At 42.4% G+C, this 26329-nt stretch overlaps 2 protein-coding genes across 8 annotated transcripts; one reads left to right on the top strand and one right to left on the bottom strand.

The window, feature by feature from the left end:
* The first annotated feature begins 631 nt into the window (after positions 1–631).
* On the top strand, positions 632–14293 carry zc3h6 (zinc finger CCCH-type containing 6). 6 transcript variants are annotated; one of them, XM_072709666.1, is made up of 13 exons: positions 653–790; positions 4558–4640; positions 4745–4946; positions 5356–5469; positions 6102–6339; positions 6921–7060; positions 7927–8046; positions 8564–8680; positions 9257–9364; positions 9537–9763; positions 10115–10407; positions 11127–11330; positions 11897–14293. In XM_072709666.1, the coding sequence occupies exons 2-13, from the start codon at positions 4597–4599 to the stop codon at positions 13369–13371; spliced, it is 3282 nt and encodes a 1093-aa protein (XP_072565767.1). In that variant the 5' UTR covers positions 653–790; positions 4558–4596; the 3' UTR covers positions 13372–14293. The 6 variants fall into 6 exon arrangements, with proteins under 6 accessions (XP_072565763.1, XP_072565767.1, XP_072565766.1 ...); XM_072709665.1 differs by having other exon boundaries at positions 655–1081; XM_072709662.1 differs by lacking the exon at positions 4558–4640 and having other exon boundaries at positions 632–790.
* Positions 14239–26076, bottom strand: LOC111849574 (vinculin). Of its 2 annotated transcripts, none has more exons than XM_023822576.2 (8): positions 25651–26076; positions 24971–25175; positions 21796–21979; positions 17266–20520; positions 16675–16859; positions 16050–16222; positions 15087–15204; positions 14239–14616 (listed from the first exon to the last, which is right to left on the bottom strand). In XM_023822576.2, exons 6-8 carry the CDS (start codon positions 16187–16189, stop codon positions 14419–14421), a joined length of 456 nt encoding a protein of 151 aa, XP_023678344.2. In that variant the 5' UTR covers positions 16190–16222; positions 16675–16859; positions 17266–20520; positions 21796–21979; positions 24971–25175; positions 25651–26076; the 3' UTR covers positions 14239–14418. The 2 variants fall into 2 exon arrangements, with proteins under 2 accessions (XP_023678344.2, XP_023678343.2); XM_023822575.2 differs by having other exon boundaries at positions 16680–16859.
* Positions 26077–26329: the final 253 nt, after the last annotated feature.

Raw genomic sequence — 26329 nt, 5'->3', positions numbered from 1 at the left:
GACCAAGTGGGGAACATGCTTATACTAGTGACACAGGACCCAAAGCAAAGGACGTATCCTTGACAGGAGGCCAGAACAAAGCAAGGCACACACACAAAATCACATGAAAAGTTTTAATGTAAGTTTATTTCAGAATCTAAGATGAGCAGCTAAATGTATTTTTGGGGTTAGAGTGACACCTGCTGGCAGCAAGGGATAATTTTATCTCACCCAACAAAGAGGTAAATATATTTAAAAAAACTCTGGTAAAATTTATCTTTTAACAAAAAAATCAAATAAACGGTTAATGCTACATCCTTTAAAAGTGTAGCAAGCATGTGTTAAATAAAATAATACATTTTAGGTTATTATTTCAAGAAAAACGCGTAGTTCTTTTCACAAATCATTCCGCAGGAATGACGTTACATGATTTTTCATTGGATAGAGTTCTTTACGGTCTGCCAACCTTTACTGTTTGACCACGACTTCATTTCTTGGGCGCTATGTACTCCAATCGAATCAGAGATGTATTATATATTCGCATAAATTAAAGCTTATTGTCCAATGGTTAGCCGCATAGCTATGCAGCGGCTGCAGGCTAGACTGATCTCATAGGTCTAATCTTGCAAGTGGAAGAATACAACTAGCGTTCTTTGGTTCATCGCAGCCATTTTGAGAATGCGTTGCGGGCGCCATGTTTTGTGAAGGAATAGAAACCACCGAAAATGATTCAATTTCTGTTTGTTTCACCCTCCGTCTCCAATATTTCACCAAGAAAACAGTCAACCGACGGGACATTAGCAAAGCGGGGGTATCAAAACTGTGTTTACAGTTTAAAACATTGATAAGAGACTGGATAAAGTCTGTGTTTACTGTTTCACTGTAAAGACTTGTAACCGTGAGTTTTTTAAACTAATGCAATCCTTCATCATCTCTCACAATCCAACGTCTCCTTTGAGTGACTGAATGCAACTCACTCTTGTTTCGGGAGAAGGGCAATTTCGTTTCCAATCATCATGGCTTTCGCGAGCCTTTTCTCCAATCCCCCAAACCCCGTTCTTGACAAAAACATGACAGACTCTGAACTTGCAGGGGACGAAAGGTCGAGTAACATTCTTATCTAAAAAATGATTTTGTAAAAGTTCATTTGTGCGGCTAGAGTAAATGCTTGTATTCTTTCTATTTTTGGGGAGCTCGGTGTAAATTTATTTTGTTGCGGTGGATTTCCTGGATTAAGTCAGGCCTTAGCAAGCTAGGTAGCTAGATCCCTTTTGCATGCTTCCTTATTTTTAATATTACGGAGCTAGCTTGTGGCTCTCAAACATTTTCGTGCCATAAACGCACTTGTCATAGAAACTGAGTTGTGCAATCCAATAAACAGGTCGGGCAGTCGTTGTGTAGTTAGCGCAAGCGAATAGCTAGCCAGCTAACCAGTTAGGAAGATTTTTTTTTTCCTTTGGGGGGGGGGGTTACGACAGGAAGGGATGTCTCGACCATTTTGAAAGTGTGGCTCGTGACTTTCATGTTGCCAGTTTTTTTAATATGTAAATGAAGGTGACGTACGACAGCCTCGCGCGTTCGCGCGCTCTGTCTGACATTCCCATGTGAGCGTTACTTAGCTGCCAGTAGCGGGGAAACTAAATTCACTGAAACTGGTCAACGCAGTTTATGTAGTTTGTAGCGATACAGTGCTGGTAATAATTCCACGTGTTTCACTTCCATCGGTTTTCTGGGGAATTAATAGTCCATTTTTCCTAGTTTAATGGTTATGTCCTTTGCATAGAGTGGAGAGAAATATTTGCATGTGGAGGACAAATTATGTGGATTATTAACTATAAGACTATTGTTTGCTGGTATTGACAGCGAGATAGACTTAACTGGTAATATGCCTGCCTATATTTCAGCCTGAAAATGTATTGACTTGTTCTAGTAACATGAAGTTTGATATGTAGCAGCAGTTCAGTGTTTTACTCTATTACTTAGCTGACACTTTTACCCAAAGAAATGTACATGTTTTGACCCATTTAAAAAGTAGGAATTTTAGTTAAGTTAATTTAGGATTAATATCTCTCAACAGTAGAACACCTCCCAAGATTTTAACCAGTTATTTCAGACTAGAAGTCTATGCCCTATTCCACTCTGATGCCTACTGCCTTAGTAAGGTTTGCAGGCTGTTAATACTAGTGCAATCATTTCTAATGAAGGCTAATAAAGTAGGTTCATTAAAAATCTTGGTTTTCTTAAAAGAAAGCTTCTATTACTCATATTTATACTATAATTGCAGGCTTGTGCAGAAGCTGCTACTTCTCAGGTTTGTTGCGGTTCTGCAATAAAGTTTAGGTTAACCTGGATTTTTTGAGAAATACAAGTATTTAAATGATGTTAAAACTGACATAGATATTATTAATGTATACATTTATGTTTATAGTATATTTATGTTTATATTATACATATACCATAATTATACTATATCTGACCCGTATAATGAATCTGGTAAATTTTAGTTTTTATATTTATATTGGCAGTCTAGAGAAATGTGACTCAACTAATTGACTTAGAAATAGTAGCAGTAATATCGACGTGCATTTAAAAATAATTACCTTGATCTGTGATTGAAGTCTTGCAAATTGGCATTTAAAACACCATTTAAGTATCAGCTGTGGAAATTAGATAAAATGTTGAAATTACTTTCTTAAATGAGTATATAAGCAATAACGAGGTTTTGAATCAAAGTGCATTTCCTTGGGTTGGAGTATCATTTGTTCTGAAGTTAATTTTTCTGTTAATTAGCTGTTTTGGCAATTTTACCCTTTATTCACTTAGACATTCTACTGGAGGAATTCATGTTAAGTACTATTTTCATGGACATAGACAATTGTGTATTAGGATTTGGCTCAGCAATCCTCAGGTTATAATTCCTTGTTTGGTTATCAGCTGGTTATACTCTTTGCTTAGGGAGTGGGTATGTAAATGATTTTACACAATGAGGCTTTCTGTCTCGAGTTTATAAGAAGGTCATGCAGCTCTAGGCTGTTTAATTAGCTAACAGGCTGTCTGTTCTTAAATGGAACTGCAAACTGAGGTGTTGACTCGGTTGAAAGTGAACAGGAATTTTCAGGCCTTTTGGAGCAGTTAACATTGGTCTATTTCTTAGCTCTCAGGTGTTTTTTTTTTTTTTACATTTACATTGTTACTATAGATTGTAAGAAACGCCTCACCTCTTGATTGGGATGGTTTTACAAGCTTTCAGGCAGAATTGAATTCACTTTAATTAAATGGTCACTTCATGCAGTACTGGGGAAGTAGACAATGCAGACTTAAGTGGGTTCTAATTTTTTTTTAATGACCTTTTAGGTTTTTACATTTTAGGTTTTCTTGCCTCTCACTGTTACTTAGGCAAATGATATTACAATGAATCAGTTTATATAAGTGTCTATACTAATATCCTCAACATTCATTCTGCTTTATTCAAACGCTTTCAGTACATGCATGCCATCATCAATAATACAGTGTATCTCCATAGACTCGCCAGTACAATTAGATTGTATATCTGTAATCCTGTTCTGATAGCCTTGGCATCTTGCCAGGTTCGCTGTTCATTGTAGCAATTAATTGTTCATTGCCGTTAAATCTTCACTCCATTGAGATCCGTTCCTCTAGCAATTAATAAGTGACCGACAGCAAAGCTGTTTTTCATTAAAACTTTTGGTGAGCCATAATGTTTGAAGCAGCTTTGAACTTGATAACTATTGTCAGCATTGACCAAATCCAAAGTGAAGTTATGTTGTTACCCAATTTGTTTGAGAAAACAATCAAGTACTGAAGTTGTTTTATTTTCCAGTCAAGCAATTTTTAAGGCCAAGGCTTTACCCAGGGACAGTTATAGCTCAGCGTTTCTTTTAATTTCAGCTAAAGACAGTATAAAGTTTCATTCCCTTGTGAAGAAGCTCTGGAATTGGTCATGCAGTAATTTGGTATCAGATGCTGGTTCAAACCTTTGTAGACTGAAATGTTCACTATGCGGACAGAATGACTTTAGGTTTTTCTCAGCTGAGTCATACCCAGTATTCACAGTGCACTGTCTGTCTGCAGTTTGCTTTGCCCATAACAGTGCAAGGGCATGGTGGTCCAGGCCTGTATTCCAAAGTCTCAGAGGGCTCCTCTTTTAACCACAGGACTCCCATTGAAGAGATTTCCCCCTTTCAGGCCCCCTGCACACATGCTGGCACTGTAATTTCCTATCATTATAAATGTACACTCATCAGTAGAAGGTTAAAGGTATTTAAAATGAGCAGTTTCTGATGTTTGTTTAGTGTGACATTGACTCTTATTTGCCTTGGTTGCAGTGAAGATGTTAAGAAAAGCTGTGGTGGTTGTTGATATATGTGCAGCCCAATTGTGATATGATTCACTTGTGTAGCTTAAATTGATATTTGCATTTGGCTAGGAATGTTAAGCATGTTCTGTTTGCAGTTACTTGAATTGTGTTTAAAATAGCTTGAGTTTTTTCTGTTTTTGCTATACTTTGGTATGGATACTGCCATTGTTTTTTTACATTTATAATCCCTATTGTTGAAGTTTTGCAAAGTACTAGATGCATGACGCGAAAGGACCTTCATGTTGACTAGTGCTGCAGTGAGCAAGGAAGGGATTTTTAAAATGTAATATAAGTATTTAAAAATATTCTTCTATAATAAGTATTTTATGATTTCTTCTGACTTAACGGTATTTGATCTTTAATATGTTTCGCAAATGTTTCATGAAGAGAGGATGGCGAGCTGGAGGATGGAGAGATAGACGATGAAGGGGTCAGCCTTGAAGATGAGGCAAAAGAAGTGAAAGAAGCTAACGAAGAAAAAGAGAAGGAGAAGGAGAAAGATGACAGAGGCCACAGACACTCCAGGAAGAGATACAAGAAGGTGAAGGAGAAGAGGCGATCCAAGAAGAGAAGGCGGGACAGGCAGAAGGTGAGTTTGGCGGCTCAGTGTCGAGGTCGGCGTCAGCCTCCACCTCAGAGTCAGTTCACAGTACCACAGATACTACAGGCAGCAGGCTGATATCATGGCATGTGGAGTCATAGAAAAGGTCTAGAAAATCAAGCTTTCCTTTTTTGATGTGTAATATGAACTCAGACTAGTAAGTTGTCACTGGGTCATCTCTGTTTTGTCTCAGTGTGTGTCATCAGACTTCGATTCACTATTAAACCTCTTTAACCAGTCTTTTTTAACTACTACTTGTTCATCATTCTGGTGCATTTACATAATTGCTGATAGTTTGTTTTCCCTCGTAATCTTTGGGGTGGGCAGCCTTGCCCAGCCCCGGTACTCCTCCATGTAATGTTTTCACCACCTTTTTCCCCAACTCTTTCGGCCCCAGCATCACTCCCCCTCCAGCTCAGACACTTCCGACAGCTATGACTCGGAGAACGAGCGCCCGGAGAGATCCAAGAGCAAAAAGTCCTCAAGCTCTTACCGTGACTATGATGGCCAGGTCAGTGCTATAGTCTGCATCCATTCATTCATTTGTCAGTGAAGCTGAACATCGATACCTGAATGAGAAAACAGACATGTCAAGGACAGTAAGTAACAGTAGCCAACAATAAGTTTGGTGTTATTCTGCGTCTGTCACAACACACCCAGGCAGGGCGGGAATGAAACTTAGAGTTTTGGAGCTAATGCTTCAGAGCTGCCCTGCATCCGCAGACCTAGGATTAGTTACATATATCATATGTACATCATACGTGTCATTGGGCCGACTTGGAAAACAGAGAAACGTGCTGCTGTTTTATGTTGTGGTCCTGTGTCTTTGTGACAGTAGAAAAGCTGCTGCTTCAATGCTGTATTACCTTGAAATGCCGCTTTTCCCAGAGTGTAAAGCTTCAAAACACGCACGCTGCAGGAGTTCTGTAGGCACTGTGGCATAATTAATGAGGAAGTGAACTGAACTACTGCAGTCAGAGCCTCACCTCTTTATCTGTATTATTAACTTATTAACGAAGAAAAAGATTTTACACCTTGATATCAGGGAACAGCCTCAGAGTCTAGCGTGAATTTAGCGCCCCTGGGCTTGACTGTTACCTGCTTTCATGCGTCTTTGATGTTTGGATATTGATGGCTTTCTAGCACGGCCAGTCCAGTGGAAGCCACTCCAAGATGCAGAGGCATAAAAACATTGACTATGACAAGTTCAGCGACTACAGTGAGGAGAAGTACGAATACGACGGGGAGGACGACGGCTATTCCAATGAGCCGTGCCACTACCGGCCAGGCAAGGAAGTCTTGGCGGCCGGTCTGGGTAAAGGCTGCCCTCCCAAGGAGCAGATGAAGAGGAGCAGCATGAAGGGAGTGCTGAAACAGCAATGTGAGCGAATCTCCACAACTTATGGTGTCATCTCTCTTTCTCTTTTGTCACAGGGCTCTATGTAATATATGCTAGGGATGACGTCCAGTCCAGTTCTCTGAAACACCTGCTAAAACTGAAGCAGCTCACAGAGCTATAGAGCAGGGGAGGAGAACCTGATCCATGGAGAGCCAAGGTGGCTGCGGGTTTTTGGGATGACCTCTCAATTAGCCAGTAACCGTGGGTCCCCAGGACTGGAGTTGAGAACCACTGCTTTATTATTGGCTGATTGAGAGGTCATCCCAAAAACCCGGACCAACAGCGGTTCGCCACGGATCAGGTTCCCCACACCTGCTATAGTGGAATGGACTAAAAGTTTGCTCTTCCCTGTTATTCCAACACGGGTCATTTTTCTTGCAGAATACTGATGAGTATGCTTGGTTCAGCAGCGCCTATATAAAAAAATTCAGGGTCTCACACTTACGTTGTAGTAACATAACACATTTGACGAATTTGCTGTGTCCATCTTAAAGCAGCATTCTGCCAGCTTCTCTCGAGCTGTAATCGAGCCGGATTTCTCTGCATTTAATGCGTGGCTGCAGATCCTGGACCGAAAGGGAGGGGTCGGGGCGGAATCTGCCGGGGACGGGGGATACCCAACAAGAACAAGAAGCTGAAGGGCAAGAACTGGGGGCGCGGCCGGGGCCGGGGGGGCGACCAGGGGGGAGACTGCATGAAGGAGGTGAGCACCCGTGACAATTACAGGCAAGCTTATGGCCAACGAGTATGATAACAAATGTAGAATAGCAGTGAATTAAGCACTTATGAGTGAGCGCATGGCCAGCTAGTATGATAACAAATGTAGAATAGCAGTGAATTACGCACTTATGAGTGAGCGCATGGCCAACGAGTATGATAACAAATGTAGAATAGCAGTGAATTACGCACTTATGAGTGAGCGCATGGCCAGCTAGTATGATAACAAATGTAGAATAGCAGTGAATTACGCACTTATGAGTGAGCGCATGGCCAGCTAGTATGATAACAAATGTAGAATAGCAGTGAATTACGCACTTATGAGTGAGCGCATGGCCAATGAGTATGATAACAAATGTAGAATAGCAGTGAATTACGCACTTATGAGTGAGCGCATGGCCAACGAGTATGATAACAAATGTAGAATAGCAGTGAATTACGCACTTATGAGTGAGCGCATGGCCAACGAGTATGATAACAAATGTAGAATAGCAGTGAATTACGCACTTATGAGTGAGCGCATGGCCAGCTAGTATGATAACAAATGTAGAATAGCAGTGAATTACGCACTTATGAGTGAGCGCATGGCCAGCTAGTATGATAACAAATGTAGAATAGCAGTGAATTACGCACTTATGAGTGAGCGCATGGCCAACGAGTATGATAACAAATGTAGAATAGCAGTGAATTACGCACTTATGAGTGAGCGCATGGCCAACGAGTATGATAACAAATGTAGAATAGCAGTGAATTACGCACTTATGAGTGAGCGCATGGCCAGCTAGAGGTGACCTGACATAGTGGTTTTCTTACTCATTGTCGGCCATTTTGTTTCTCTGTTCTCCCGCAAAGGGGCCCCCAAGCTTTCAGAAGAAGCGTCCAATCATGACGCAGGAGTTCATCAATCAGCACACGGTCGAACACAATGGTAGATACATCTGCAAGTACTTCCTGGAAGGAAGATGCATAAAGGTAAGGAGGCCAGGAGAGCAGCGGGCGGGCGGTACTTGGTCTAGCACAGCCGTCTGAAGGATTTAACTGTTTATACAGAAGAGGGTCCTGTTCAAGTCATTTTTAGTATCATAACTTAACTGCAGTGAAGTCAGTCTATTATTGGAACATAATTATTTTAAAATATATCATTTTAATTTAGTTTTTTTAAATAGTTGTGAATCAAACTGTGAAAACCAGAACTGCACGGTTCAGTACTGGCAGAAATTCTAGAACTGGGACCAGCACCATTGAATACTTTTAGAAAATCACTATCATAAATCTTTGAATGCAGTTTTCTTTTTGGAATTCATTCATTGCTGATAAATTTTAAATTCATATTGGGATCTGGACCTATGGCCAGTTACCCTTTTAAAGATATTTGGTTGTCATTGAGCACCGGGGAGGTGGAGGAAACCAGTGAGAGGCAGAGAGACCACTCACTGTCACACTGCCATGAGCTGATAGTCACCTTTCATTGTCTCTTGGGTCTCCACAGGGCGATCAGTGCAAGTTTGAGCATGAACTCGTCATTCCGGACAAGAAGAAGGAGCTGTGCAAGTTCTACCTCCAGGGCTACTGCAGCAAGGGGGAGAAGTGCAGTTACATGCACAATATCCTGCATGCAGCCTCTACTGCAACGTGATGACTGGCTTCTTGCACCATGCTAGAAATGTCATTCCTTTTTGAAGTTTATAATACTTTAATAATTAAATAATAAAGCTGGTTCTTTGCTAGGGTGACCTTGATGTTACTGATTTGTTTAGTTGGATGTTTTGTTGTAGGAATTTAGGAATTAAGTTGCTGTAAGAATACAAGGGCAGCCCCCCCTCCTGGGGGTTTGAACTGCTACTGTGTTTTGCACATGCCTGTCGTTTGAGAGGGAGACAAAGCACCCAAGTCACAACAGTCTTAGTTCTAAGATGATCGGCATTACTGACGCTGGCATCTTGTCCATCTTGTTCCTTAGCTCTTGCCCAGTGCTTCCTGGGCTGGTTTCCTTCCACACAGCACCGTAGAAATAGTTTGGAAAAATAGATCAGTGGTTCATTATTTTGAAGGAATCTTGCATTATAGCAAGCATGCATCATATAGCAATGTCATAACTTCATTTGCTGTTTTTGATATCTGATGTACTTTTATTGTATTCAAACTAATATATGAGTTTTCTCCTTGACCCATAAATTCACATGAATATCCATGCAAGTTCTTCCACACTGGGGCAAAGTGCTACCAGGGAGATAAATGCAAGTTCTCCCACGAGCCGCTTACTGATCTAACCAGAGAACTGCTGGACAAGGTCAGAAATCCCACCTTTAAAATGCAGAAAATACAGAACACGTGTGTGGTTTTCATCAGCCTTACTAAACAGTGGAATGGCTGAAATGTGATAGTAGTTTATAAGGCATCTGTAACTATTGCTATACTCGATATAGAAAGAGCAGCTTTAATTCTGCTTCACATCTGTGCAGGTCCTGAAGACTGAGGAGGAGGCTATGGCTGAGGATGAGCAGGAGCTGGAGGAGCTGAGGAAGCAAGGCATCGCCCCCCTGCCCAAGCCCCCGCCGGGGGTGGGGCTGCTGCCTACGCCTGGCCCCAGCAGCCCTCAAGATATGGGGCCCTGCGGGAAGAAGATTCCCTCCCTGTTTGAGATTGTGGTTCAGCCAACTGTGGACCTGGTTCAGAAGATCGGGCTCAGGTACTGCGCCTGCTCTGGCTGTGTTTTTGCCTGCGTTTACATCCCTTCTACCATGAGAGCATAAAAAATTAGGGGCAAACTGTCCTGCAGAGCAGGATTTTATTTGTTTGATGATTTGTTTCTTCAGTAATATCTCAGTAAGGACCAGATTTGTCTTCTTTTGGCATCCTTATTATAACAATTTATTCCAAAGATTATCTGATTTAAGAGTTGAGGTTGAAAACAGCCTGGAAGTACAGCGTGTGGAATGAAAGTTAAGCGATGCCCAGAGCTCTTTTATCTTGTGAAGCGGAGTTTTAATTGCGTACTTAAGTGTAGCATTTGTGAAAGCGCTTGTCCTTTGTCTTGCAGATCCAATTTCTCCTCCCCCCCTGGCCCTCAGTTCCCTGGGAACGGACCCCCACCCCAGTTTGCAGGAGGTGCGGACGACATGCAGGGTGCTAATATGCTACCCCCGGGCACCAGCTGCCCCTCCGTCCCAGCTCCAGGCTCCCCCAGCGCCATGGCGTGCCCGCCCCACCCCCATATCGGACCGCCCATGAGCCCCCCCGGAGCATCTCTGCAGCACGGCTTCCACCCAGGACCTGCCATGCACCCTCCAGCAGCCCCTGGCCAGGCGGCCGCCTTTCACACCAGCCCTCACGGTAACCGTCCCAATGCCAACCCCCAAAAAAAGCAGCTGGGGCCTTTCGCCCCTGGCGCAGACCTGCCGATGCAGCAGAACGTGCCGTACCCGGCTATGGGTCAGAACCGTTCAGTGTTTTATGACTGCTACTACGGCAGTCAGAGCGTGAGTCAGGGAGGTAAGAGCAACGTGGTAATTCAGTTGTTTTTACCTTTCTGCTCTCAAATGACGTGAAGTCTTGCCAGGCTGTTAATCACAGGATGCACCCCATTGCTTTCTGCAAACACAAATTATCTTGTCTTTGGGGTTCATGTTAGGAGTCTGGTCTTTTGCTGGCTCTTTTGCTATATTTATGAAAATACAAACCCTGGCCACAGATACTTGGATGGATTATTGTCTTAGATGTGATCATGGTGCATTACTGCGGGTAGAGTCTGACAATTAGTGTCAGGACAAATATTAAATTGGTAGGATTTAAGGAAATGTGTATTAAACATATTGCATTGTTTTACATGAGCCAATACTTCAGGAATCTGGTTTATGTGGTTTCTTAATCACTAGTATACTTATAAAAAATGTCCAGTTTCCCCATAAAGAGATTGGGAAAACTGTCCTGTTTTTATTTATTTATTTTTTCTTTCTGTTGTTACACATTCAAAAGATTCATATATAAATATTTTCAAAGCGTGACACTTGTAAACAGTGGAGCAGTGATGTAACCGAGTTCATCTCTTTCAGAAGAAGGCCCCTCACTGGAACAGCTGCCCTTTGACTGCACCCAGGCGTCCCAGAGCAGCGCCGAGTCCAACGGCTCCGTCCCAGTTCCAGACTTCCTGCCGGCCGTGCAGAAGGCCCTGTTCATGCGTTTGAGCCAGAAGCACCAGGAGGACGTGGCTGCGGGCGAGGAGGTGAAGGGGCCCAAGGCCATCGGCAGAGACAAGGGTGAGGACGTCCGCCTTGCATTGGGGACATGGCCGCTCCGCATGGCCCACGTGCAGCGGCAGTAAATAATGACACCACGTCTATCCCTGGGAGCGAAAGCGGTTTTGGATGTTTCCTGCAAAATCCATTTTGAATGTATGAGATTAAACATACATTTGTCATATGAACACATACAGTTAAGATTATGATTTAAATGTATTGGATAGGATGTCCTGATCTGTAAAGGGTAGTTAGAAGAGAGATTGTGTAGAGACCAAGATGGAGCGTATTGGGTAAATTTAAATAATTTCATAAAATGCAGTTGTAATTTCTAACATATGTTAAAAATTGTTGGTCAGTCATTAGATTGATTCAACAGAAACATGATGTTATGAAACCTGTTTACATATTAATTGGTAAAGAAGAAATGTTTATGCAAAATATTACTGAAATTTCACTAGGACCCTGTAATGGATGGATGAGATGCCTGTAGGGTCAATTCCTCTGTCCTTCAGTAAGTTGGTGCTTTAGATCGGTTTAGCAGTGGCTTTCTAAGGTTCTGGGATTAATCTGAAATATTGTTTCAGACGAAGCTACCGGCTGGTACTCCAGCGATGATGAGGATGGCAACAGCATGACAGCTATCCTCAAATCCCTCAAGAAGCAGAATGAGATGATGAAGAACTTGCAGCAGCCTAAAGTGCATCTGGCCCCAGTGGGGCTATGTGACCCCCGGCTGCAGAAGGACAGGGCCGCGCCCAGTGACCCCCGCACCAAAGCCGACCCCCGACAGCGGGCGGCGGAAGCACGGAAGGCCGAGGATGCCTCTGCTGACCCACGAGTGACACGGGACCCCCGCAAAATGAAACCCCTGGAGCCTGGAGGTCCTAAACAGGACATACACCGCCACCCCCAGCTGCACCCCCCTGCCCCCTACAAGCCCCTGGCCGGAGATGAGGATGACGACAGCGAGCGGGAGCTGAGGGAGAAAGCGGCCATCATCCCACTGGAGCCCCGTCCGGGTGCGGCCCTGCGTGACCCCCGCTGTCAGCTCAAGCAGTTCAGCCACATCCGTGTAGACATCCTGCTGTCCCGGCCAGCCTTCGCTCAGACGGTGGTCTGGGCTCCCGAGGACCTGATCCCACTCCTCGTGCCCCGGCAGGAGCCCTCCATCAACCTGCCCCTGCCCCCGCTTATCGCTGACGCCCGGCTAAACCGCAGCCTCGGCCCTCCCGTGGAGCCTGCCTCCTCTCCCCCACCCCTGGACCCTCGCTTGGCTGCTGCCCGCCTAAAGGACGGAATCGCTAGGTCGGCAGGCCTCGCCTGCAGGGCCCCCGAGCTCAAGCCGCCCCCAGAGAAATCCTTGGACCCGCGGACTCATAAACCCCTGGACCCCAGGATTAGCCGATCGGGAAGTCAAGATTCTAGGTTCCCAGTGTCCAAGGATTCCAGTGGCAGTGGGGGGGGCATTGATCCGAGGTTACAGCGGGTCGCCACTGGATCTGCCATAAAACCAGAGCCGGAGAAGCTCCCCCCATATGCCCCCAAGCTCTCCTCCAGCAGTGGGGGGCTGGGCAGCCCTACCTCGCTGCTGGGTGGAATCAGCCTGTATGACCCCAGAACCCAGTCGGCTCAACCCTCGAGGGACGAGGGCGAAGAGCTGCAGAAGAAGCATGGCATCCTAAAGCAGCCCGTGAAGCAGGGAAGCCCCCAGCCATCCTCCACGTCTGCCCTCGACGACAAGCTCCACGATGATCTGTCAGACACGGGCGGATTTGGGGGACTGGGCAAACCGTCTCGCCCCCCAGCCGCCCTGGTGTCCTCCCCGCCCTCCTCTCCCCTCTCTGGGGCTCATGCTGCCCCTGCTGTACACAACCTTCCCATCCAAGCACTGGCGGGGCTGATACGGCCCCCTTACAGCGACCCACGGCAGGCCAGAGCATCGGGGCAGGCAGCAGGAGCACCACAGGAGGATGCCGAGAGCAGCGAGGAGCCCGACGACAGGCCCCTCAAGGATGTGTTTAAGACGTTTGACCCCACAGTATCTCCTTTCTGTCAATAAACAGACAGCAGCTCGCAGAAATGAATCAAGATGGCTCATATTTGTAAATATGTACTTTAGCGTTCTCGCTCCTCCATGAAACACTATTGAGCTTTATATATTTATTTATTTTAAATGTATATAATTCCTATCTCACAGGCACTAATAAAAATGAGCTCTTACTGTTTTTATGGTTTCAGTTATTTGTGTATTGATAGAGATGTACAGGCAGAAACACTCAGAGTCAGTGCAGAATGGTCTTTAAAATGTTTCAGTGACGTTCAGCTACTAGAGCATTTCTGCGAGGTTCAGAGAGCAGTTTATCGGGGTCCAGAGATGGTTAGCGAACCACAGGTATATATAGTGAATGTGATGGGTAAAATAAAGATTATTTTGTCAGTAATTGTGCATCAAAGATATGTAAGCTCTTACAAGTGCAGTATTATGGTTTTAACCTTTTTTATTGTGTGCTGGGAAAAAAATAATTTTAGAGCAACAGTATAGAAACTGCCACTTTTATATAACTGAAGAATATTTAACTCGTTAGTAGAAAGAAAAATATCCCACCAACAACTTGTCCATCACCCATATTTTGCTGCTGGTACTGAGACTTTTCTATTTGGATTTATTGCACACATGACAATAACGAATGTTAAAACCATAAAACAATTGAGTTTCATTAAAAAAATATATGTATTTTTTGGCTTTATGGTGCTATTTCTGTTCTGAAATTAGTGGCATTTTTGTTTTTATTATCTAATATGGCTTACTGTAAATGGCTTATTTTGTAATATAAATGCAATGCTTGTCATCAACGGTTCTTTTTGTTGTTAAATTGGATGTCAACTGTATTTGACTAGAAAGAAAACTCAGTCTAGCTAGACATGGTATGTTGACTTTTTTTATTCGTCTTAAATAAAAGAAAGGAGACGTCTGCAGATGAGATAGTGTGCAAGAATACTTTGATCAGCATGATCCTTGTGGAAGGTAAATTTCAATTGGAAGTGATAGTCACTTCCCACGTTTTAATGCAGTGACTAATACAGTGGTAGGCATCAGGCTTTGTCATTAAAAGGCTTCCTTCATGTAAACAGGGGCGGCTAGGCTGGGGCCTGGCAGGTACTGTGATGTTTTACGGAGGCCCAGCTCATCCGTCTCCAGGCAGGAGTTCTGCTGGGCCCGGTGAATCAGTAGGTTCCGCCTCCACTGGAGACACAGTACAGCAGCTTCAGCACCATCTGAGTCTGGATCTGGTTGCTTTAATCCCTGGTTTGCAAAGAGATCTCTATTACATACAGTCCAATGGTACAATGTACCACAATAATCTTCAGGCTAGCACTATAATTGTTATTGGTGACAGTGGCAGAGATTCAAGATTTTTCAGATTATTAGGAGCCTAATTTTGGCAGGCGTAGGATGGCACAGTTGGCTACTTGTTCTGAACATTTGAATCAATCATTATTGAAGCTGTATTATAAGATATTTCTCTGTAGAGGTCACTTGAGAACACAATTGATAATATGATCCTTTTCTCTGGTGCTGGGAAATCTTCCTATAAAAATTAAAAAAAGGTACTGAAAATGGCATTAGAGAAATTAAGGTCAAAAACCTACAGTATTTTAAATGCTGTTGACAGTTTGGAACCATGTGCTTTCACCCTGTCCCTGCCCCCACTGGACAGCACTGTATTTACTGATTCCTGACTGATACAGTAGGTAGGGTGGGCTGGTGGGTACCTTGATGCAAGCGGCCTCAGCGGCCCGGATGCCCCTGAGAATGACGTGGAGCAGGCTCTGTGCATTCTTCACCAGGATCTCGTTGGATGACTTGCAACTAGCTGTTGCTGCATTGACACTGGAAAGAGACATAAAGCAGGATTGTTCAGCTTGGTGTTATTTAGTCCAGGCAGGGAATGCCTCATTCTCCCTTGTCATGCATTATGTGTAAATATCTAACGGTGACTACTGCTTGGTGTGGGCCATCATTTTTTTAGAAAAATGGGACGTTGGGTAAACAGTGTGAAGGACCATAGGCTGGTCTGGGGTGGTCCTGATTGTGAAAAACTGCTGACATTTCTATCTTTAGTATGTAATATGAGCTCCGGGGTCAGGTTAGAACTTCTGCAGCCAATTAGAACTATTGAGATCTGGAGCTGCACATCCAGTGTGACTTAGTTGACTGGCTTCAGTCTTTCTGCCTTATTTGAAGTGAAAACAACTGTTGATTTCCAAACAAATGCAAAAATTAATTAAATGAACATCATCTCTACAGGGATCGTAGTATGTGACTGTCTGTGTATTCCCTGCGAAAGACTGCTACCCGATCCAGGGTGTACCCCAACCTTGTGACCTGTGCTGTATGGCAGTGTTTCCCAACCCAGTCCTCGGGGAACCCCGGACAGTCGACGTTTTTGCTTCCTGTCAGCTCCCAGCACCTGTACCAGGTATTCGGTGTTCCTGATTGGCTGGGAGCTGGGAAGGAGCAAAAACATGGACTGTCCGGGGTTCCCTGAGGACTGGGTTGGGAAACACTGCTGTATGGGATAGGCTCCAGAACCCCTGTGACCCTGACCAGGATTGTATGCACACAGTCCCCATTCTAAATTTCAGTACTTATCACCTTCAGGTGGACTGGTGAGCTCGGACTTATGTGGAACTGAAAAACTTACAGAGGGCACCTCTGTTGCGTCAAGGTCTCACCTGGAGATTATGGTAAGCTGGTTAGTGATAGTGAGAATCTGCTCTGTAATGTAGAGAAGGTCATCCCTGCAGCGTTTGTCCAGGCAGTGCTCTGCAATGACCCTCACAAACTGAGTGATGGACTGACAACCTGAGATCATCTCTCTGGCAGTGTAAATAAAAGCCTCCTTGCTCTGTCAGAAAATAAATTATTTATGGTTAGGTTCCTAATACTGTTTTATATTTGGCTTTATCCCAGTCCACATTTTCATATCCTTTTACCCTCTAAATCAGGGGTGGGGAACCTGATCCATGGAGGACCGGTGTGGGTGCAGCTTTTTGAGATGACCTCTCTATCAGCCAATAACAGTGGGTCCCCAGGACTGGAGTTGAGAACCACTGCTTTATTATTGGCTGATTGAGAGGCTATCCCAAAAACCCACACCCACACCGGCCCTCCATGGAACAGGTTCCCCACCCCTGCTCTAAATCATAAAGCCAAAAATAAAACACAAAATTAAGGTATAATATTTACACATCCATGTCCATAAGAACTATCACTAAATCTTTTTCCTTTGGTTTGCCAGTACCAGAGGTGGCATGGTGGCATTATAATGTGGTGAATCCCTGCTCTTTTGTGTCATACTTGACCTGGATGGGACCTCTTCTCTTCAGGAACTGGACCATGTGGTATATCTTCTCCGCCATGTCTTTTGTCACCTGAACGACGTGGTTGTTTTGTGCATCCCACTTGTCCGTCTCCCTTTTCAGGAAGAGGGAGGTGTAGGTGAGGGAGGGAGCCACACTGCAGTCTGCAAGCTTCCTGATGCCCTGGAGGGATTGATATCCATGCTCTAGTGATGCCAAATTAAGCTTCATCAACCATTTGCTGTTTTTTTCTGACACATCTAGATTGTGCTCCAAAGCAAACCAAGAGCACCATCTAGTGGGGTCAGAAAATACAGAAAATGGTTCATGAAACTTCATTTGGCATCAGCACCACAGTCTTATATATGCAAACTAACAGCTGTATTGTTTCCATTCATTTTGTACAGTTTTGCTCATAATTGTGCATAATTCTTATTTGATTATAGTGATTTTAACAGATTCCTTGAATCTTAAATGTGATAGATAGATAGATAGATAGATAGATAGATAGATAGATAGATAGATAGATAGATAGATTGATAGATAGATTGATTGATTTTATGATCATAATTAAATTATGCTTTCATACCATTTTGGGAAGCACCTCAGATGCAGCAAGGTTGTTCTCTTCTTCAATGTTTACACTCAATGCAGAGCTTATTTGCCTGGGACACTTCACAGGTCTGGTTTCCTCTGTTTGGACCTCAGATAACGTAACTGGCATGTCCCAGGGCTGTTTACCCTGCAGGAGAAGTTTCACTTGGTCTTTTGTTGCCTGGTGAATGCCCTCCACTTTGTTAATTTCTTCCACGAGGAAGCGAGCTTTTGCTGACCAGCATTGCTTCTGAACTTCCAGACTCAGTACGTCAGAAGTGTCCTGGGTTTCAGCCATTTTCTTGGCTCTGCTCACAATTTCTGACGTTTGAGAGGAAAGATGGTCTTTAGTGAATCTCAGGCTACCACGCACCCTGGGGTTCCTGATATAAAGCAGACTGTCTTGAATCTTCTGTGCTGCAGCTTTTACATTTTCTAACAGCGATTCAGCACTTCTCTCAAAATCCACATGCGCTGTTTGTGTCTTTTCATCTTTTCCTTTATCCGCAGCGGCCAAATGAGCTAGGTGGACAACGCTCTTAACTGCATCTGTGTATTCCTTATTTATAGTGCTGACCAGAGTTAATAGAGCATTCATTTTAACTTGAAGCTGTCTTTGCAAGCACTCAGTCCTGGCAAGCTGGTGGATGTCAGCACAGGACACACTGCCAAGGTTATCTGCTGCTTGAAGGTAGGCCTCAGTCAAACATTTCACCTCCTGCTGAAGGCCTCTCATGTTTTTAATTATGCTATTATTTTTACAATTCAATGAGGACAATTCTGAAGCCTCTTGTATTCGCAGAGAGTTTTCTGACCACATTGCCAACCGTTTCTGCAGAGTTAAATGACCTTTTCCTCCCTCCATTGCAGGCCCTAGCATCTTATCAATTGCGTTAAGCAAGACTTGGATGGAAAGAGACCACAGGATACATAGAGTCTCTAATTTATAAGGCTCAGGCATCAAAGTGGCCAGATGAGTGAGGTGCTTAGCATTGGCCTGGGTGGTCTTCAGTTTGCTGTGCACCGCGACACATTCTTGATGTTTGCTGTGCACAGAAAGGTCAGAAGAGGTAACAAGTTCAACGACATCTGCACACGCAAGCATCACCTCACTTACCTCCTGTGTCTTATCAGCAACTGTTTTGTTTGGTTGCCCTTGAAATATCAGGCAGATTGCATGGTACCAGGTGCCTGTGGCAGGAAGCAGAATCTGCCGCATGCTGTCGATCCTGTCAGAAAAAACTATGGCTTCTCGGGTGATGCTACCTGCACTCACAGAAGAGCCCATGGCTGCCTCCTGAGCCAGTCGCACTACCTTGTGAGTCGCGGCCACAATTTCTTCTCTGAGGTTTTCTAGTTTTAGCCTATCTTCAGTGTCAATCAGAACCCCAGCTATCTGTGCAGCCTTAGCGTAACAGTTGGAGAGCTCCAGGACATCAGTGTTGGCCATGTTAACAGCTGTTAAATCTTTCTTTTCAGCTGCATTTAGAATTTTCTGCAACGGTGGCATGAGATGAATGTCTTGAACAACTTGTATTGGATTCATATCACTGGTGGCTGGACCCTGACTGTCGTTGTCTTGATCAAACACCATAGACAATTCATCAGAATCCTTCCTTAAAGTTTGAAATGGTGGATTTTTATTTTCCACGCCAGTGGTTATTGGCATCAGAACTTTCAAACCTGGGTTGTTAAAATGTAGAGCAGGAAAATTAGACGAAACTGGTGGTTGACGGACTTCTTCTCGTAAGGGACTAAGGAGGTGTGGGTGCTGAAGACCATTCAGCCCTTGGCTTAAATGTTGGAATTGCTTGCCTGCTATTATGGTCTTCTCAGAAAATATTTCAAATGATTCCACATCTAAACCGTATTCTAAGATGTGCTCTATGGATGTCGTGACTTCACTTATAGACAATTCCCCCCGCTTAACCAAGACCAGGAGCCCATTCCGATAGATTGGGTTGTCATTCTTGTTGATGTGTCTTTTCATAGATTGAATCACCAGATTCATGTACACAACAAGGTTTGAGGCCTGCTCTTTGAACTGACTGTGGCATTTGATTGCAAATGCTTTCTGGCAATCGTGATGTCTGCCTTCCATCTCTTGGATAATAATGCTTGTGAACTCCTTCACATCAAAAACATCGCTGAGAGCATCAAACAGCAAGTGGGTTTCTTCTACCCATCGATGGTGTAGATCTTGGAGTACTTCTAGACATTCAGCATGGTCAGAGGTCTCTTCCACCTTTTCTAGGAGAGTTATGATGGTGCCTTTCAGCCTTTTCACACAATCTGTAGAGTTTACAACATTCTCCACAACTTTGGTATCCACTGAGAGACCAGAGATAAAGCCAGAGACCTGGATCATCCTATCAGCATGACAATCAAAGGCAGTAAGCAGAGGCTCAAGGGTGTCCATCCTGCTACTTATGTGGCTGTTCAACGGCCGGTTTAATGCACTTATCAGCATTTCAAAGGGGAACTTTTCTGCAACAAACACATCCAAAACTTGATACACAAGAGCTGTCATCATGGTATGATCAAGTCTCTGTAACAGCCCTTTGAGAGTCTTATAATTATCGTCCATGATATTCTGCATTTTCTCCTTATTTCTAAAATTAGTTTCAAAGAGCTGTACTGTCTGGGAAATCTCAAGCCAGATCCGAAGCACATCTCGGCAGAGGTTAACCACCACATGCTTAAGCTTGATACGTGAGCCCTTAGCCACTTCCATACAGAGGGCTACCAGATCACACAACAGACTGTCACAGCTTCTGTCCCTAAACAGAGTGAATGGGGAAGTATCCAGCATCCTGAACAGTTCTTGCAGCTTTGCAGTATAGGATTCATTTGGGACGGAGCTATTTCCGTAGCAGTTGCTTTCCAACGTTGACATAAGATTTGTGATAGTAGAAGCAAATTGATCAAGAATGTATGTCTTGGCAGCTTGTGCTTCCTCACTGTAAGGGTGCTTGATATTGGTATGCAGGGCAGTGTGTAACATAGGGACACATTTCTTTAAGGTTTCCAGCAAGCCTGTCGCATGACGTCGCTGTTTGGTGTCCCACAGATCGTCTGCTCTCTTCATAGCCAATGTGTTCAGCAGGAGCAAGGCCTCTGAAAAACCTTGAAAAGCTGTCAGCAGAGCTGGAATGTTTGTGGCCGCTTCCAGATGAGACAGGCAGCTCCGGAGCGAATGAGCTGCCGTGGTTACTTTTCTCATGACGGCATCATCCGCCACTAGAAGGACCTTGGAAGGTACAAACAGTTTGATGTACATCTGTTCAAGTGCAAGCCTCCATCTTTTTTTTACTATTAAACTAATGCATATGACAAAATGTATATATAGACGCTCCTCTACTTACGAACTTTCAACTTACGAACTTTCAGACATACGAACGAAGAGGACTGTAAGTCCAGATTGTGTTCCTCGGGCTCCCGTTTCCTGTCCGCAACATAATTTTTTTTTTTGTGCGCACAAATTCCGCCTAGTATGACTTCTGGCCTCTACTCCCACTGCACAGCAGAGTAGTGTGCATAGTCCCAGTATCCTAGTTCTTTGTACTTCTGTATACCCTTAAAATCATGTTGAGTAACGACTTATAAACATTTCAAGTTACGAACGGCCGTTCAGAACATAACTAGTTCAAAAGTAGAGGAGCGTCTGTACTAATATTATTATAGTATATACACTTTTATATTTGGATCATTCTATATCAAATCACCCAGCGGGTCTCAGGTCACCCTCTCAGATTCCTTTGAAAAAATTCTCAGGTGCTCCTATACCAAACATATGGATAAATTCCAAAGAGTAGCTCTGTATCTTTAATAGTTGTGAAAATACAGCCTTCTGAAATTTTAATTTCATGCATTTTGCTTTATGCATTCAGCCTCCCACATTCAATGCTCATTTTATATGACATGTACAGCTTAGAAATTTTGCGACGGAAAATTCAAAATGATGCCCCCTTTGAGAGCATCTCACTGAAATGGTATACTAGATAAAGCAGTCAGTTTTTTCCCGTCATTTATGACATGTTAGTCCATGTGTATACAGTAACCGTAAGTATTACAGTATTGTTATAGGAGTGTAATAGTGACCATGCGGGAAGTTCACCATCATTTTTATAATTTTACTATGTATTTATATATATATATCTGAAGATGATCTGACAAAACATTTGGTGTGGTTGCTGAGCTTCCTTCTGGAGTTATGCCTTTCTAAAGAATGAGCAGTCATGATCTAGTTGACGTACAAATTTAACCAAAATACAAACATTGCATAGTTCACAGTTTCAGAATTGCCACATCAACTTATTTCAAGTGGAACATACTACCCCTTCATACATTAATTAAAAATTGTGAAAATAAACATATTTTGGCAACACTTTACTTGAAGTTCTCATATACTGTATAATGCATTATAGATACCTTCATAAGTTTGGTATAGGAGCAGCAGTGAATTTTTTCAGGGAAATCTGAAAGGGTGACCTGAGAATTTATTCTCAAACTCTCATTTTATTACCTTGACCACTCCCAGGAAGACATTCTGGGTTGACATAACAAACTCCTCCTTGTGCTCAGCTTGACTGGGCTCAATGCTGAGTTTCTGAGCAACCAGCAGCACATGTCTCCCTGATGCTACTAAAGCTGACATTGCTGGCTCCATCTCTCTCCTCATGATACCATCATCTAACCCCTCCAGGAGCCTGGGAACACATAACAGCCTGATTTTAATATCGGTGCAGTGTGGTAAATTGGCATCTCCGAGTTGTGTGTGTGCACACCGCAATGTAGTGGAATAATATTCAGGGTGTACCACTGCCTTGTACCCTGTGTTGACTGGGATAGACTCCAGTACCCTTAAACTGAATAAATGGTTAATGAATGGATGTTTATGACAAAGGCTTTTTCGTATACTTGATCTTTTGGTCTCACGCTTCATTGAGATTTTTACAGAGTGATGATCCTATTCTAGCCATAAACAATAGATAAGAAGCAAAACTTGATTAAGTAGTAATAATAATAAAATATAAATTCATTACCAGAAGTGGGTAATTCAGGTCCAGAAAGGATTTTGTTCCAACCAACCAGTTGAGTACTTTGTGACTGTGACTCTTTATGCTCAACTGGTAGGTTGAAACAAAATCTTGGTCTGGACTTTTACTTAGTGTTGTTTTCGTCAACGAATTTTTTGACGAAATATCTTTGTCAACGGACCTTTTTGACGTGATGGAGATGAGACGCAACGTAAATGCTGGTCATGTGACGATAACTATAACGAAATATATCGTGTAATATTGTTGACGAATAAAAATGAGACTAAATTTGGTTTAAAAAATAAAAACTATACTAAAATGTCTCTTCATCTTCAGTTCAAGTCAAGTCTCAAGTCTTTGAGGGGCAATGCCAAGTCAAGTCTCGAGTCTTTTGTCCCAAGTCCAAGTCAAGTCTCAAGTCTCAAATGGCTGAAATAAACGTTCTCTCATCAGATACTATCTGAGATAATACTGCATTGCTGTATGTTTTGGATTGAAAGCATGTACTGTATTATCATCTATTATTATACACTACAGCAGGGGTCACCAACCATTTTGAAACTGAGAGCTACTTCACAGGTACTGAGCCATACGAAGGGCTACCAGTTTGATACGCTTTTCTTAAATCATGTATAATAAACATATTTTAAATGCATTTTTTTTAGATATCGTCATTTTCAAATCAATATAAATACAAATGTGATTAAAGAAGAATAGCAACAGGATAAAATTTTATTTTAGACGCTGCTCACTGGTGAGTTGTGCTATTTTTAGAACAGGTCCGCGGGTGACTCATGTGGTCCTTGGGGGCATCCTGGTGCCCACGGGCACCGTGTCGGTGACCCGTGCACTACAGTATCAAAATATTACAGCAATATTAACAGTAATACTGCAGTGGATTAGGCCTACAGTATTTTTGTGATAGACGATCTGAAAGAAATTCTTCACTGATGTTATGTTTTAATATTTTTTCCTGAAGAAACACTTGGGCAGCTGAATGGAGTTTTACCAGGGGCACTGACATCATAACAGTAGCCTATTCTAAAACAGCGGTTAATGCATAGGATTAATGTTAGGCTATCAATAGACTACATCCATATATACAGTACTCTGCTGCCATCTGGTAACTGGTAGCACAGTATAGGGCTTCTATTGGCCTGCTACTTGCTGGTAGCCTAGGCTTGAACGTAGTGAGATATGTTAATCAAATAAAACAGGTGGGGAACAATAAAGCTGTAATCTGCATGTAGTCTGTATTGCCTACAACTGTGGTTTGATTAGTTTGCTAGCAGTAACATTACCTGTCCATACGCGCTACGCTAAGTTTCCCTTTCACCTAACCAAGTGACTGACCTATCCTTGTGCGTTTAGAGGTGCCTGATGAAGTTGGACGTAGTTGAGCCGGCATCATTTATTCTGATGCTACACACTTTGCAAGTGGCTGTTTGCTTGTTAGCTGTCTGTGTGAAGAATTTATAACTAAATGCAATAACAAATGGCACAGCTCCAGGTGAACTTGCCGTCGCCATGATCTGTGTTGATTTGAAATCTGTGGCTGCACGCATGCGTTACGTTGAGCGTAATATGAAGGGAGGGAAATATTCAGTCTGCTTCCGATTTTCCCATAACATATTGTAGAAACTGAAATGAATGAAATAAATAATTCCATGAAGTGAACATTGTTCACGAGTCACAACACCCAAGTCTAAAGTCAAGTCACAAGTCTTTGTTTGTGCGACTTAAGTGTGACTCGAGTCTGAGTCTCAGACTTGAGTCCCCATCTCTGTCTGGACCTGAATTACCCAACTCTATTCATTACATTTCACTGATCTATCTGACACTTTTATACAAAGTAACTTACAACAGAAGGAAGGGTTACACGTCATGTGCACTTTATATGGTACAAACCCATGAGCTTTGTGTCGCAGCACAATGCTGTAGTTGTTGAGCTACATAAACATCAACAAACGTGCAAAGATATTATGTATTCTACTTTATATACTGCGTATTTGAATTAAATTCTTAATTGCTATGATGTTGTCAATCAGAATGCTAATGTAATATAAATAAGGGATAGATCACTTTGAGGTGGTCTAATCAACAACAACTTGGTGTAATGCAACCCAATGCAAACCTGAGGGCCGCTAACAAAGTTGATTATTTTCATATAACTGCATACCACTTATGCCATAGCTAACAAAAAAAAAACTAAAAAAATTTAAAAATAAAACTAGTCACAGTTAAATTTACAGAAGATAATTATTTCAATTGGCATTTAATAATGTTCCAATGTGCTCTTCAAAATATAGTCCCTATAAGGATAGAACGTCTGGTCAGGCTACTCACTGAAAGCGGCAAGTCTGTTAAGTTACCATAGAAACAGTCAAAAGGCAGGCACTTGTGTTTTAAAAACAATGGAAAATTAAGCTAAGAATGACTGCTAATTTATGAGTAAAAAGTCACACAGGCTTATATATTTACGTGTTTAATAAAACATTAAAACGCATTAATATGGAACTGTTAATAGACTGATGGAACTACCTGTGCGGTTACATGAAAATAACCAATACCCATGTGACATCTCTGGACCAACCAGAAAGTAGTATTTACCAAAGCTGTGGTATAATGCATTAATCTTCTGTCACTGAATGCAGTGTTTACCTGGAGGCCACTGCAGCCATGCTCTTGGTAGCATCCACCACTTCCTTTGCTGCCCCCTCCAATCCAGTGAAGCACTCGGAAGTTCCTCCACTCTCACACATCAGGATCAGGTTGTAAAGGTGTGTTGCAATGGGTGATACCACTCTCTCAATGGACCTCATTTTGATCAGATCGGGTGTGTTGTATTTCAAAATTAATGCCATGCCTGTTAGAATGACGTTAGAGGTTATTAATCAACAGCAGCCAGAGGTGTACATTCCTTAGTCAATACCTTTGAGAATTACTAAATTATTGTTATAGTAGGAATTTTTAGACTAGTCATAAAAAGCCCAAATGACATTCACACCCCCCCCCCTTTTTTTCGTCCATTTGTAACCCCGCCTACAGAATTTTTCATAAGTTCATTTTGCATCTGCCTGGGATTTGGTATGTTTTCTATGATACTGTCATAGTGGCTATTTAAATTAAACTTGGAAGATAGTATACCCAAAACTGAATATCAGACAAAAAAATGTATTAAGAATAGTAATCCTTAATACTGTTTCCTGCTTGAATAATACATTACACAAAGGTGAGCCCTTATGTTGCAGTTTACATGGACTAGTTACATTTGCAATGTAAAAAGCCAAAATTACAATTAAAGGAATTTCCAGAATAAATTCATTACTTATTTTCATTACCTGGCAGGTCTATGGGCTTGTAGATGAGGCTTATTATAGTTGCTGTAACTTCCCTCAGAGTGCTAAGTAATTTCATCTGGTTACAGAGCAAAGAACTGCTCTGGCGTGAACATCCCATAGCAACGAGTATCAGCTGACACAAACAATGACCTCATAGGTGCAAAAACAGGAGACAAAAAATATCCTTTTGTATGCAAAGCCACATTAAATGATTAACATTATTTACCAATCAATTCACTTTATTGGACGGAAGATCAGAAATACTTTGATATACTGATACACTTTATTCCGTTTCCACTAATATAATAAACATAGTTTTGATTAATTTGACAGTAGAAAGCAGTAAATGATGCTATTTAAGTGCGTTGTTAATTCAATCTCATTATTTAACAGAATAACCTAACAGTTCAGCCAAATCCAAAAAAAAGTAACGTTAAATCCCAACACCTATTCGCTAACTTCGTTTCTTTAAATGGAAAGCAATGCCCTCTGGGAGTTGTAGTATAGTACATTTGGCGTTCTTAAAATAGCGACAAATATAATTTACATTCAACAATTTTTCAGTAAGTTCAGCAATAAAATGTTATTTTTAAAATTATGCAAGGTATTCATTTATTGTTTCTTCAAAATCAGTTATTTGTACATATACAGAAAAAGTACTTGAACAATAAGTACCAGA

Source organism: Paramormyrops kingsleyae, chromosome 3, assembly GCF_048594095.1.
Source record: "Paramormyrops kingsleyae isolate MSU_618 chromosome 3, PKINGS_0.4, whole genome shotgun sequence".
Taxonomy (NCBI): Eukaryota; Metazoa; Chordata; class Actinopteri; order Osteoglossiformes; family Mormyridae; genus Paramormyrops; species Paramormyrops kingsleyae.
The sequence above is the reverse complement of the archived record's forward strand: the minus strand, read 5'-3'. Positions and strand labels throughout refer to the sequence as shown.

Coding starts and splice junctions, on each gene's coding strand:
- zc3h6 (XM_072709662.1), top strand. CDS start 705: ATGATTCAATTTCTGTTTGTTTCACCCTCCGTCTCCAATATTTCACCA. Junction 8,047..8,563: donor TGGAAGGAAGATGCATAAAG/GTAAGGAGGCCA, acceptor GGGTCTCCACAG/GGCGATCAGTGCAAGTTTGA. Junction 11,331..11,896: donor GGCCATCGGCAGAGACAAGG/GTGAGGACGTCC, acceptor ATATTGTTTCAG/ACGAAGCTACCGGCTGGTAC.
- LOC111849574 (XM_023822575.2), bottom strand. CDS start 25,768: ATGGGATGTTCACGCCAGAGCAGTTCTTTGCTCTGTAACCAGATGAAA. Junction 25,176..25,650: donor CAAGCCCATAGACCTGCCAG/GTAATGAAAATA, acceptor TCATTCTAACAG/GCATGGCATTAATTTTGAAA. Junction 16,223..16,679: donor AGAGAAGAGGTCCCATCCAG/GTCAAGTATGAC, acceptor ATTTTCTGACAG/AGCAAGGAGGCTTTTATTTA.